This window comes from Bufo gargarizans, chromosome 10 (assembly GCF_014858855.1).
Source record: "Bufo gargarizans isolate SCDJY-AF-19 chromosome 10, ASM1485885v1, whole genome shotgun sequence".
Taxonomy (NCBI): Eukaryota; Metazoa; Chordata; class Amphibia; order Anura; family Bufonidae; genus Bufo; species Bufo gargarizans.
This window is the reverse complement of record NC_058089.1, coordinates 91,606,622-91,621,439: the sequence shown is the minus strand read 5'-3', so window position 1 is coordinate 91,621,439 and position 14,818 is coordinate 91,606,622. Positions and strand designations below refer to the sequence as shown.

Here is a 14,818-nt window from a genome sequence, read left to right as displayed (position 1 = left end):
CCCTTCAGCTGTTGCGAAACTACAACTCCCAGCATGCCTGGACAGCCTACAGCTATTAGGGGATGTTTGGAGTTGTAGTTTTGTAACGGCCAGAGGGCCCTGATCTAAAGGAATCAAGTACTTACACGTTGAGGTGATTGTCATTAGTCAAATCGTATGCAGAACTTTAGGTATGCTAAAAATATGGTCACTGGTCCGGCAATTATAGGGGTTTTCTGACTCTAACCGATGATCTGTCGTCTCGATAGTATCTGATTGGTGAGGGTCCAACACTCGGGATTGAGAAGACACCAGAGCTCTTGTAAGCATCGTTGCCTTTTTGCAGCTACCAAGCAAAGCGCCGTACATTGTATAGCGGCTGTGCTTGGTATCGCAACTAAGCTCCATTCACTTGAGTAGAAATAATTTGCGACTAGGCCATGTGACCGATGAACGTGACGTCACTGGCCTAGGGAAAGCCTGTCGGTGCCTTCTCAAGCAGCTGATCGGCAGGGGTCCCGCATGTCCCCACCAGAAGATAAGTAATCAGTTAAAAAGTGTTGGAAAATCCCTTAAAACTACCCATCCACATATTGGTGCCCGGCCTATGTAGCACATGACTACTATTACAAACTCATCACAATTGCGAAGAATCACCAAATGTAAGCACATAATTAAATTCTTTCAAGACCAGTAGGGATAGTTGAGGGAGAAATAAATCGCCAAATCGTATGCATTATCAAAGCGTGTAAAAAAGGCAACTTAAAGCTCCCTTCACACGTCCGTATAATGGGTCCGCATCCGTTCCGCAGAACGGGTGCGGACCCATTCATTCTCTAAGGGGACGGAATGGATGCGGACAGCACACTATGTGCTCTCCGCATTTCCAGAGCGCGCCCCCGATCTTCCGGGCCGCGGCTCCGGAAAAAAATAGAACATGTCCTATTCTTGTCCTCAGTTGCAGACAAGAATAGGCAGTTCTATGGGGGTGCCGGCCGGGTGGATCCGCAATACACCACGGACATGTGAATGGACCCTAAGTTGGGATAGAAGAACAACTAAGATATAGGAAGCTTAGTAAAAGGAAAATAGCCTCATCAGGGCAGACTCCATTAAAGGGTTTTTCCGGGAGCTCCATATCAGTGGCCTATCCTCAGGACAGGTTATCAATATCCGATCCGTAGGGGTCAGACACCCAACACCTGTACCAGTCATCTGTTTGAAGAGGCTGCGCCTAGGTCGGCACCATCACATTCAGTGGTCACTAGACATATTTGCTGCTCAGTCTCAATCAAGTGAATGTGGCGGGATAGCAATACCAAACACAGCCACTGCACAATGTATGCAGCTGTAATTGGCGTGCACCAAAGCCTCTTTAATCAGTTGATCTGCGGGGATGCTGGGAGTTGGACTCCTCCCACCAATCAGACATTGATGACCTATCCTGAGGAAAAACCCTTTACTATAGGACATCGTAAAGACTTTCTGAGAAAAAACAAGCCAGCAGGGTCCCCAAAATTTCTATTGGGGCGATGCAAGAATAGTATAAATGACGAGTTTGCCTTTTTACTACAAGCACCGGCTGCACAATTCCTCTTAAATGGACACTTCCATCAGAAAGGGCTATTTTTTTTCAAAACTCAATATTCATAGCCAAATATTCTTTATAAATTGTTTTCCGTTTTTCTTTTCCACTGCGGCAAGGGCCGTTCCGCTGGGTCCTCCATCCCTGTATGTCTTCACTGCCTGGCCCAGTCAGTCAAAGTGGTGAGGACAAGGCAGGGAATGGAAAGGAGAGGAGACTCAGCAGTGCCATCTTGGCACCCAGGGGCTAATTAGCATAAAATAAAAACTATGATTTCTACACAAATGGGGCCACATAATGAAATAGGATCAAGACCATCACAAAGTACTAATGAGCGTGCATCCATCATGATGTATCAGGTGACAGATTCCCATTAAATACAAACTAAAACAGGCACAGAAAATGATGGCTTGTCTGCCCGGCCACTTCCCTGCCCACGCCAAGTCCACTTTTTCAAGCCTGGCGTGAGCGGGGGAAAAGTGGCAGATTCTGCCGCACCATGCAATGCGACAGAATCTGCGGCAGATATACACCACAAAAGTGGCGTATATGTGGTTATAAATGCCCCCCATACTTTTTTTTTTTTTTAAAACAGGGTAGTTCAAGCAGCATGAAGCTCCTCGCAGGTTTCTGGTGACAGACTCTCATCATGGTAACTGAGATATAACAAATCTGTCTGCCTACTTACCGGGGGAGTTTGTGTAATGGTGACGTGACTGTCTATGTGATATCCATATGGCACTTTATGGCGAATTACACTGAAATGCTTTCATACACTGCTTTGTATTGCTTAATAAAGCCAGAGGGGACATGAGTTAGTTTCCATGAGATTGTGAGGCTGAGGTCTGCTAGGGTAATGCGTCCAGTTTCCTCTAGGAACCTACAAAAGACTGGTCTGGAAATCGCCTGCACATCCACTTTTATAAAATCCTCTACATGAATCAGAAACACCATGTGATATTCAATAAGATCTGGTCACCCGGACTGTACAACTCGTCACGTACCTGGCTTCATGGTCCATTAAAATTCAGATGTTGACACTTCTGACCCTTTGTACTTACAGACTATTCTTCTGATAACACACTCTGCTTCTGCACATACATGTATATTCTCCAGGCAACGGTTTATAATAGATTGTGAGTGACCCGATTAGAGCTTTGATCTTTATTGTATTATTACAAAACTAAATAACTGCCGTGGTAGCAATTCTTTTTTATCATTAATGAAAATACATTAGTCATACCTCAGAAATGTTTAGGACTGTTACTGGATTTTTATTCATCCTTGTCTTTTCGTCCTCAACAGTACGATCAACGGGATTCTGAAATTACACAAAAATTATGCAATGCACTTAAAGGTAATATATTGTCAGAAAATGACCAATAAACAGGTAGTGCCATAATAGTATGGGGCTGGCAGGAGTCCCCAGATGTTCATTGGCGTACAGTGCCTGTGCCATCACTGGGGCAATACACAGCCGGGGGCTCCTGCTGCCAATAGCCAAAAAGCTTTTTATGTACCCCTAAATTGTGCCACTGAGAAAGACAACTCATCCCGCCAAAAAAAAGGCATCATACATCAACTGAATTATTAAAAAGTGATGTACCTTTGTATGTGATGAAGAAAAAGGAAAGAAACAATATTATTTCCTAAGGCCTAAATAGGCCTGGTATTTAAAAGGTTAAAGTTGGAGCACCGAGGGGCGCGCTCTAGCGCTAGGAGTACCACTACAGCTACATCATCGGCGCTTGTACACTATGTATATGCACTATTGGCAAGGGCCAGCACGGCAGTTTAACCTGAATACCAATATAACATATCTTCCATGTACTTATCATTTAGCTATAATATCCTGCCTACATTCAGTGCGCTGCCTGTGACGTTCCTAGTGCGAACCGCGCTGATAAATGACAGGAAGTCTAAGGCATATTGGCACACCATAGACTTTTTTCAGGGTGCGGGTGCCCACAGAGAGGGCTCGGAGTGCAGCCTCTGACACCCGTGCCATAGGTTTGCCACCACTTCTCCAGAGGAAAGAAGGTTTCTACACAAACATAGAAGAGGATTCTTTACTGTAAGAGCAGTGAGACTATGATGGTGATGGTTAACTCACTAAAACAGTTCAAGATTCAGGGAGTTATTCTGGATGCCATATTGGAGTCGGGAAGGATTTGTTTTAACCCAAGATGAGAAAAATTGGCTTCTAGATCAAGAGTTTTTTTTTGCCTTCTTCTGGATCAGCTTTGCAGGCTAATAGGCTGAACTGGAGGGACATGTATCTTTTTTCAGCCTTACACACTATGATACTATGGTGGCCGCCAGACTGGACTCTGTTCTTGACATAGGAGAATGTGGATGTCACGGAAGGTGAGGGAAGGAAAGCAAACCAAACACATCTAACAGGTAACAAAACACCAGGCTAGGCCCCACAGCTAATGAACAGGGAAAGGTCACCACCTGACAATCCCTAAGCCTTTCCCTGACTGCTAACAACATGAACAAATCCCAATGGTAGAAGTGTTCATGCACAGGAACCTAAGCCCTGCTGCAACTGACACAAACCCTCAGCTAGGGAGCAGGGGATAAGACAACCGGTTCCTTCTACAAGATGAAGGAATCACTGTCTTCCTAAGGCCTAGCCAAGAAATACAACAAAAAGGGAAGAAAGGAGGACTTAACTCAAGATGGACTGGGAGCAGGAGATCCACCAAGCACCAGCAGAGAACTTCAGAAGAAACTATAAACCGCAAGGGCTATAGTGGGAGGCGGACATAAATAGCATCACTAACTAACTGATGAGCAGAACCTGTGAGGAGGTGGGATCCTGCCGAACACCACAACAAAGCAATCTGTCAAATAGGCACACGTGCCGCAAGTCTGACAGATCTTCTCAGGTCACTTACAGGGCAGGGCATGACAGTGGATATGCCATAAATGTCCAAGACAGAAATATCCCTTTAAATAAATGCACAACAATATCTGCTTTCTGCTTGGGTAGTTAAGTATAGGAGTATATAAGAACCTTATGCAAATGACTATTTGGATCTACACAAGGTCTTCAGGACAACACTAGACCTGCTGAAAATCAAAACAGGAAGACTACATTAGGCTCGTCCCCATGACATTATTTACATACCAATAATAATGGGGAAAAAAAATAACAAAAGGGGTGCTATTCACCAAACCGATCCCCTCTTGCTCCCATGCCAACATTTCACTGGTCCCCCTCCACATTTCTTGTTTGCTGGGCTCCAGAACCGATGTGCCATATTGACTACAGCAGTCACATACAGTATTTTGTCAATCACTGTACTGCTGTCTGCTGCAACAAGTAATTGGCTGCAGTGGTTACATGACCTGTAAACACACCGCATCAACGGGTGAAACACTGGCACGGGAGTAGTCGGGGAGTGGTATGGTATTACTCCTTTTGTTTTATATCATCGTAAGCGGTTTGTAAAAAATCTCCTGGGGTTGGTAAACACCTCTGAGGGGTTAACAATAGATGTTCTTACCAGGGTTTCCATGGCTTCAGTGAAAGAGACTTTCTTGTCTGCTGCAGATTTCGGTGTCCTTGGCTTCGGCATTGGTGCCTGCAACACACACAATAATAAAAATTTCACTACTCATCAAACAAATTCAACAGGTAAGGCATTATTCACACATACGTGGACCACGGTCCACGAAAACCCGTCCTGCAGAGTGCATGAGCGCACAGCGTCATTGGTTGCTATGAAGCCGTGCACTTCGTGCCGCTGCCGCTAGTGTTGTCTTCAGGACAACACTAGACCTGCTGAAAATCAGGTCCCCATGACATTATTTACATACCAATAATAATGGTATAAAATAACACAAGGGGTCCTACTGGCCAAACCGATCCCCTCTTGCTCCCATGCCAACATTTCACTGGTCGCACACCACATTTCTTGTTTGCTGGGCTCCAGAACCGATGTGCCATATTGACTACAGCAGTCACATACTGTATTTTTAATAAAGAATAATGGCTGTGATTTGCATATAGTTTAACTATTTAATATCACAATCCACTAAAAGATACACCTATAAAAACTAAACACATGATTCCAAAGAGACATAATTCAAAAATACATGATTTAAAAAACACAATTCATCTCATCTGTTTCATGAACCAAGTCCCTTTAAATGCGGAGCTCACGCATATAATTCAGTATTAAAAAATGTATATATGAAAAAAATTTGATGTAAAACAGTTTCCTTGTTAATTCCTTCACTCCGGACGTGTGATTAATATTTTTAGTTGTTATTTCATTATGTAGTTACATCCACACAGTTCGCTAGGTTAGTTGTTAGTTTGTGATACTTTTCGTCACTCTGTAATGACTTGAACCACGCAATGCCCAATATCAGATGGCTCACTTATCGCGCACATGTATAGCCATGATGTGAAGTTTTTTACTCACAGTTAGTTTGCCCGACACATGCTGTGGCTGTTACTCACGTAATTGTAGTAAATTGTTATACTTTCGCCCGGTCTTAAATCGCAATGTCTTCAGCTGTATCGCTCTTCACTGAGCGTCTTTTCGCGCATGCACATCAAAATTTCAGGGACGCCAAGTATGTTGTCCGGTATTGCGCTGTGTTCTGGATAAGTAATAGTTCACACTGTCCGAAGCAAAGCTGCCACCAGACGCGTTTCAGAACTAGTAGTTCCTCAGTGGTGAAAGAGGCAATAGATGGCTGTCAGGACCGAACAGCCCACTTTTAAACTATTTTAGATACAAGTTAATTTCCGGCCTGGATCATACTAAATTCACTTTAATTTGTTTACAAGATATTAATGCGTGCTGTTAGAACATAGATTGTCTATATCAATATTCGTATAAAATAAAAATAGTAATTATAATTATGTTAATATATATTAATCACATGAATGGATATCATCCCCTTTCATCATAAACGCATATACCCATGAGCGACAATGTGAACAGGGACCAACACTTCTCACACCGTTTAATGGCGCATTATGTGTCTATATAAATATATATATATCGTAGTAATCACACCCTTAACGTCTCTGGGTGTATGCGTGTTTTTTTAATTATTATATCTGAGACATCTTCTAATTCATAAATTATTCAATTATATGGGGGGGGGGAGGGGGTTCACATCGGGCATTAATAGAATTCATTGATGTGATCAATAATAAATCGGTTTAATCTGATATTTACCCCCAACATAAATTCCAAAATGGTGGAATTTTTAGATCTAAAAATAGAAATATGAGATAAGTCGTTTGTTTGTAGTACATATAAAAAAGAAGTAGCTAAAAACAGTTTCATTCTGAATACAAGCTGCCATCTACCAAGATAGCTATTAAATGTCCCAAAAGGTCAATTTCGACATCTAAAAAGAAACTGCACTCAAATACAGCAGTTTGAAAAAGAAGCAGAGATGTTGAAAACCCAATTTGTAGAAAAATTATATCCATCTGAGTTATTAGATAAATCATTGGATTCAGTGAGAAATATGGACAAAAAATCGTTTTTTGAACAAAAACTAATGGAAAATAAGCAGACTGTGGCAGATTCTTGTAAGATTGTATTACTGTTTAATACAAATTACAAGAAAGTGGCTAGAATCACTCAAAAGCACTGGCATCTTTTGAAAGAAGATTAAATATTGGGACCCATAATTCCCCGAATAGTATATAGTCGAGCACCTAATTTGGGTCTACAAATAGCACCCACCATTAGGAACAAAAAAAGGAGGATAACTGTAGGGAACAGAAGGTTTCTACAGGTGTGGCCTGTGTCAAAATTGCAAACAGACCAGTTTCCAGAGAAAAACAACAGTAGTAGAATCGACAACAAATCAATTCAAATGGGATATAAAGGAAACTCTAACATGCAATAGTAAATCGGTTATTTATTTAATAGAGTGCACGTGCCGAAAACAATATGTAGGACGAACAAAGAGGATTCTCAAAACAAGGATTAGCGAACATAATAATATTAAGAAGGGATATGAGAAGCCTACATTATGAAATCATTTTAGGGCACATCGTGAGAGTAAACCCAGGGGTATGACATGTGTTGCACTAGAATCTGTGAGAGAGGATTGGAGAGGTGGTGATTTTATCTCTCGGATGTCTAGATGTGAATAAAAGAAGATTTATGAGTTTGGATCCTTGATGCCGAGGGGGCTCAATGCAGAATTGGAAATCTTTTATTTTTTTTTAACTCGTTTTATTGAAAAAAGAGTAACAAGGCACTTCAGTGGTACAATTGCATAGAGGATACCAAAACATAGTACAGATCTGATCACACGGAAAGACAGTGATTATACATACACAATTAATCAAATGAAGAGAGGGTACAGCATTTCAGGGCTTACACAGCAGAGATACCATAGATCGAGTAAGGCAAAACAGAAAAAGAGAAAATAAATTTTCTTAAAATCGATCCTATCCAGGTCCAACAGAGACTGCAGACCTCATTGAGGTTGTTAAGTGTGAGTCACACCACAAACCCCACACTTTCTGGAACTTATCTGGACACTTTCTATTAACAAATATCACTTTCTCAAAGGGAATCACCTGGTTAACCAACCTTTTCCATATCCCCAAAGTCGGGAAATCATCCGCCATCCATTTGAGGGCAATAACCTTACGGGCCAAGAACAGGGATTCACTCAAGAATATTTTGTTATAATGAGTCCAGCCATCATTGTCTAGGATACCCAACAGACACACCTTGGGGCATAGCGGAACGGGACCTAGGCCCAAAGATGAAAGCACTCCCAATACTGCCTGCCAATATGACTTAATGTGAATGCAGTCCCACATCATATGCCAGAAATCCGCGTTAGTATGAGAGCATCTCAAACAGTTGGAATGGGGAAGTCTCCCCATCCTATGCAATCTAGTGGGGGTCAAGTAGCTGCGGTGTAACATAAATAACTGGATAAACCTATTATTGATTGAGGGAGACACCCTAGTTACCGCCTCTAACGCCTCCGACCAATCCTCCGCCGAGAGAAGCGGGATATTCCCCTTCCACCGCGCCTCAGCGAGTATAGGTTGCGCGGACATGTGATTCTCTAGGAGATGGGTGTAAAGCACAGATACTACGCCCCGGGGTCCCTGAGACTTAATAACTCCTATGAGGGGGTAAGAAGAGATGGCCCTGTTTCTATCTCTAAATTGTTCTTGCAGAGCATGCCTAATCTGCAGATATTTAAAGAATTGGGTGCGTGCCAAACCATATTGCTCCTGGATTTGGGAGAATGAACGTAGGACGCCTCCACTGTACAAATCCCGCAAAGCTATAACACCGGCATCTGCCAAAGCATGCGTACCCACAATCCCTTGCAGATGGGGAAATAAAGAGTTATCCCACAAAGGTATGGTGTCGGCCCAGTCTTGATACTGCCTCAATTTAGCATCCCTCCAGACTTGTTGTGCCAACCTGTGTATCGGTAATAATCGTCTCGACAAGGAGCTAGCCTTCTCCAGCACTGGCCACAAGCTAGATATGTCCAGGTGCTGCTGCAGGTAATAATCCATATTTTGCAAGGGCTTCCCATTGACCCACCCGGCCAAGAACTTTAGCTGTCCTGCTAAAAAGTACAAATGGAAGTTCGGCAGCGACGCCCCCCCCTGTGCCCTGGGCCTCTGTAATGTATTCAAGGCGAGTTTGTGCCTGGCTCTGCCCCATAGGAACAGAGTCATTGAGGAATGGAGCCGGTCCAATAGATTCCGTGGTATAGGGGTGCACGCATGTCCCAAAATATACAGCCCTTTAGGCAACAAGACCATTTTGATCAGATTGATCCTACCCATAACAGACAGCGGGAGGGTTTTCCACACCTTGAACTTCTCAGTGAGTATGGTCTCCAGGGGGGCAACATTCCTGAAGTAAGAGTCACCTGGCACTCTGGTAATGATAATCCCTAGATATTTAAAGTGGTCCACTACCCTAAGGTTATGATGAACTGCAGGCCAATCGGAGCGCCATAAAGGCATCAGGGCAGACTTAGCCCAATTAATGTGCAACCCAGAGAAATGGCTGAATTGCTCTATAATCGTGATCGCTCGAGGTAAGGAGGTATCCATATCACTCATATACAGTATAAGGTCGTCTGCATACAGACCCACTCTGTCCTCTCTCCCTCCCAAACCAACCCCCCTGAATGTTGAGTCAAGGCGGATACGCAAGGCCAGGTGTTCAATGGCAATTGCAAATAAAAGGGGAGAGAGAGGACAACCCTGCCTCGTACCCCTCTGCAGTGGGAAGCAAGGGGAGGCCGTGCCATTGACCAAAATACTAGCTCTCGGATTATTGTATAATATCCGAATCCATTGTAAGAACTTAGGACCGAAGCCAAATCTCCCCAACACCCTCAGCAGGTACGGCCACTCCAGCGAATCGAAGGCCTTGGCTGTGTCTAGCGAGGCCATCGCCCATTGTCTCCCCTGGCAGGCTCCAATTTGGGCTATGATTTGCGCTCTGCGGATGTTGCTAGAAGTGGACCTCCCGGGTATGAATCCGGTCTGATCGCAGTGGATTATGCTAGATACCACTTTGTTCAACCTATTGGCCAAGATCTTTGTCAGAATTTTGTAATCCAGATTCAGCAAAGATATCGGCCGATAGGAAGCACAGTCCGTCGGCTCCTTATCCGGTTTGAGAATCACTACTATGGATGCTTCATATAGAGAGTCCGGAAGTGTACCAAGACGCCACGCTTCCTTTAACATCTCTTTCAGTTGAGGACCAAGGATGTCAACATACCTGGAGTATACCTCCAGAGGCAGCCCGTCAGGGCCAGGAGACTTCCCATTTGCCAAACCAGCAATTGCGGCTTGAATCTCCTCCAGAGTTATGTCCTCCTCCAGTAGGTTGCTGTCTTCCATTGAGAGTGACGGACAAGATATCTCATCCAGGTAATGCTCAAGTTCGGTCTCAGAGTAAGACACTCGTGATTGATATAACTCACGATAGAAGTCAGCAAAACACGCCACTATGTCTGTCACAGAGTCTTTGATCACCCCATCCAGCGCCTGAATACGTAAAACCGGTGGCGCAGAGGTGTTTCTATGCACTATCTGAGCCATAAGTCTTCCCGCCTTATCTCCTACCTCAAAGGCCTGCTGCTTATAAAAAAAATAGCCTACGGTTACTCTTTTCATGCAGATGGACTAAGTACATCCTGCCTTTCAACAGCCAATCCTGCCTATGTGTCTCCGAAGGGTCTGACAGGAACCTAGCTTCAGCTTCCCTAACGCAAGCATTGAGGGAGTCCTCTTGTTTCCTAGTATCCCTCTTGATAAATGAAATCGATGATTTAAGACATCCCCTCAAATATGCCTTCATTGTTTCCCATAGAAGGAGGGCATTCGTCTCAGCATCATGCACTCCCAGGAAAACCTGCAATTGGTACGGTATCCTATCCTATTCCTTCAATAGGGTCAACCAAAATGGGTGAATTCTCATTTTCAAACGAGAGGTCATTCCCTGTGCAACATTAAACTGCGCAATCAGGAGCGCATGATCAGACACATTTTGAGGGCCATAAAAAACGTCAGACAACTCCAAGTAAGCATCAGGGGAACCGAACATGTAGTCTATTCTGGACAAAGCTCCCTGGGAAGGAGTAAAACAGGAGTATTCTAGCAGGTCTGGATGTTTCTCCCTCCATAAGTCCAGCCAGCCCACCTCTCCAGCCCAAGCCGCCAGCAAAGTAGGGGGGCCACGAGCCGGGGAAGCATGAAAGCGGTCCTTCCGTGAATCCATGACCATATTAATGTCCCCCACACACAAAAGTTTTGCATGCGGAAATTGAGCTGCAAACAGGAGTGCAGTCTGTAGAATGGTTAGGTCAGCTGGAGGGGGAAAGTAAACGCTCAGGATCACAAACGGAGCGCCATTTACATGCGCATAAGCAAACACATATCTACCCTCCGCGTCGCTCACAGTTGTGTGTAGCTCCCATCTAACAGAACGGTTGATTAATAAAGACACGCCCCTGGAGTGAGAGGTACCATAGGAATGATATGCACATTGAACCCACGGTTTCCGCAGTCTAGCGTCAGTATCAGGTGTCAAGTGGGTCTCCTGAAGACTAAGTATGTGAGGAGCATAACGACGGACATGTGTAAAAACAGACAACCTCTTACCCGCATCCCCAAGCCCTCGCACATTCCAAGACATTAAATTCAAGGCGGCCATAGCATCCGCACATCACATATCAACACGGATCCACACTCCTGCTGCAAAGTCGAATGGTCTCCTCCCACCACTTCACCAATCGCATCCTCTCTCCTAATTGTACTAAATGGTGTACCACTGAATGCCCAAACTAAGTATGCAAACATAAGGCAAAACATGACATGCCAAAAACAAATAATGCAGTAACATACATTTCGCCCAGAATGGGTAATTTTTTTCCCCGTGGCAGCAAAGTCAGGGACCCGCATAGTACAAGGTGGTAATAAACCATGCAGGTATCTGACCAGCCCCCATAATATTGTATAGCATAATAACATATGACGAGTGACATAACAGGCAAAAGCAAAACTCACTCCGGGGTGGGTGTCACGAGCGCTGTAAAGTCCAGGACTAGAACATGTCCACAAAACGTAAGTATCCACACACCACCCTCAGAGAGCAACAAGATCCGCTGATAAAGTCCCAGTACAGGAAAAAAAAAAGCGGGAAAAAAGGTAAAGGTATCACAGCCATACTGCAACTCAAGATGGCGCCACTCTGCGCGATTTCCTTGCGACCCAATCATCCGCTTCCCTAGGGTCAGTAAAGAAAAGCGATTTCTCCCCATCCACCACTCTCAGCCTGGCTGGGTACGCCATGGAGTAAGGTAAGTTCATGTCCCGCAGTCTCCTCTTGACAGCGACAAAGGTCGCACGCCTTTTCTGAAGCTCCGCAGAGAAATCTGGAAACAAGGACACTTTGGTGTTCTCATACAGGATGGTCTGCTTCTTCCTCGCTTGCGTAAGGATAAGGTCACGATCCTTCCAATTCAGCATACGTGCCAACATCGGTCTAGGTGGAGCTCCAGGTGGCGGTGGGCGAGCTGGAACCCTATGGGCCCTCTCCACTGCGTACGCCATGGAGAAGGCAGCCTCCGGAAAGGTAGATTTAAACCAGGCTTCTAGGAAAGTGGCAGGATCAGGCCCTTCCGAGCGCTCCGGCAGGCCCAAAATGCGCACATTATTCCTCCTGGCCCGGTTCTCCAGGTCGTCACACTTTTGCCTCCACAAGGAGACCGAATCTTCCAGGGCATGAATGTTGGCTGGCATGGGGCGGGTGAGATCCTCCAAGTCAGAGATCCTCTCCTCCGCTCCCTTCACTCGCTCCCTGAGCTGCTGGACATCTTGTCTAAGGAGGCCCACATCCACACGCACCTCGTCAATCTTGGTGGTGAGGGAGGTCTGACATGCCATAATCGCTGACAACAGCTGTTCATGGGCCTCCTTCGGCGAGAGCTCTGGAGTATCATGCTCCTCATCAATCGCCTGCTGTGCCGCCTGGCCGCGAGTATGTTGAGTGCGGGGCGTACTGGACGTTGCGGCGCCATGCTGGGAGTCTTGGCGTGCATATTCTTTCAGCCGGTCAGCCGCCGCTTGAGCTTTGCTGGGACTCATAATGAGATTCTGCAGGGTCTCTGTGGGGTCTCGTAGTGTCACCCGACAAGTCTGTGAGTATGTAGACCGTATCAATGCTCAGGATTAGTCAGGATGCTTAGCGGGAGCCGGAGCTCAGATCAGATGCGACCGCTCATGTCGGCAGTTAGCCACGCCCCCCCTGGAAATCTTTTTTAATACTGAATTACCGTATATGCGTGAGCTCCGCATTTAAAGGGACTTGGTTCATGAAACAGATGAGATGAATTGTGTTTTTTAAGTCTTGTATTTTTGAATTACGTCTCTTTGGAATCATGTGTTTAGTTTTTATAGGTGTATCTTTTAATGGATTGTGATATTAAATAGTGAAGCTATATGCAAATCACTGTGAGACAGCCATTATTGTTTACTATTACTATTTCGGGTTATACTGAGAGGTCAGTAGGCTGGGCTCCAGAAGGACCGGTGAGCTCCCTCTACAATATTAATATTTGTATTGTCACATACTGTATTTTGTCAATCACTGTATTGCTGTCTGCTGTAACAAGTAATTGGCTGCAGTGGTTACATGACCTGTAAACACACCACATCAACGGGTGAAGCACTGGCACGGGAGTGGTCAGGGACTGGTATGGTATTACTCCTTTTGTTCTATATCATCGTAAGCGGTTTGTAAAAAACCTCCTGGGGTTGGTAAACACCTCTGAGGGGTTAACAATAGATGTTCTTACCAGGGTTTCCATGGCTTCAGTGAAAGAGACTTTCTTGTCTGCTGCAGATTCTCGTGCCCTTGGCTTCGGCATTGGTGCCTGCAACACACACAATAATAAAAATGTCACTACTCATCAAATTCAAGAAGTAAGGCCTCATTCACACATACGTGGACCACGGTCCATGAAAACCCAACCTGCTTAGTGCATGGCATCATTAGTTGCTATGACGCCATGCACTTCGCGCCGCCGCTGTAATTACTGTACAGCGGCAGCAGGAAGCGCACAGCGTCATAGCAACCAATGACGCTGTGCGCTCGTGCACTCAGCAGGACGGACCGTGGTCCACGTATGTCTGATTGAGGCCTAAATGAACCAGCAGAGAACTGGGTCATTTCTGAAAACGTAAATCTACTAATGACACAAGCCAGGTTATTGAAACAAAGGTGTAGCACCACCAATGTCATAAAGCAGAAGTCAAGATTATCCCAGCTGTGTCAGTGGTTCACACTTTGAAGGCACAAGGCCATGGAGCAGGGCTAGATAAATAGGGGTCACAATGGACATTAAATCGTTGGCCCAGAAGGCAGGGCAACAGAACTAGGCGGGGTCAACAATACCGTAACGCAGAACAAAATACCGTAACAATAACAAAGACAGGTGCACTCTGTGGTCTTACTAACCCTCATACTGATGTAGAATTGAGAGATTAGCCAATATATCCTACTTGGAGGACATGGCTGAGCCCGAGCACCGCGCCAAGACTCAGAGCTCTCTCCTTCCTCCCATTGTATGCATGTTCACAAGCTTCAGGTTACTGGGAGATTGCTGTGAGTCGGACCTTGCGCTCCTGTAATTCGCCCACTGGTTCCTGGTATTGCCCATACGGCACTGGTAGGTTTAGTGTTAGGTCTCAAGCTACTT

The 14,818-nt window shown here is 45.0% G+C and overlaps 1 protein-coding gene across 1 annotated transcript in view; it reads right to left on the bottom strand.

Moving 5' to 3' along the window:
- Positions 1-14,818, bottom strand: part of RPGRIP1L (RPGRIP1 like) — a 152,982-nt gene that overhangs the window by 36,218 nt on the left and 101,946 nt on the right. The window contains exons 19-21 of the mRNA XM_044270688.1: positions 13,916-13,993; positions 5,080-5,157; positions 2,808-2,885 (exon numbers count right to left, since the gene is read on the bottom strand). Of these exons, the coding sequence (XP_044126623.1) occupies positions 2,808-2,885; positions 5,080-5,157; positions 13,916-13,993 (234 nt within the window). The remainder of the gene's footprint in view (positions 1-2,807; positions 2,886-5,079; positions 5,158-13,915; positions 13,994-14,818) is intronic.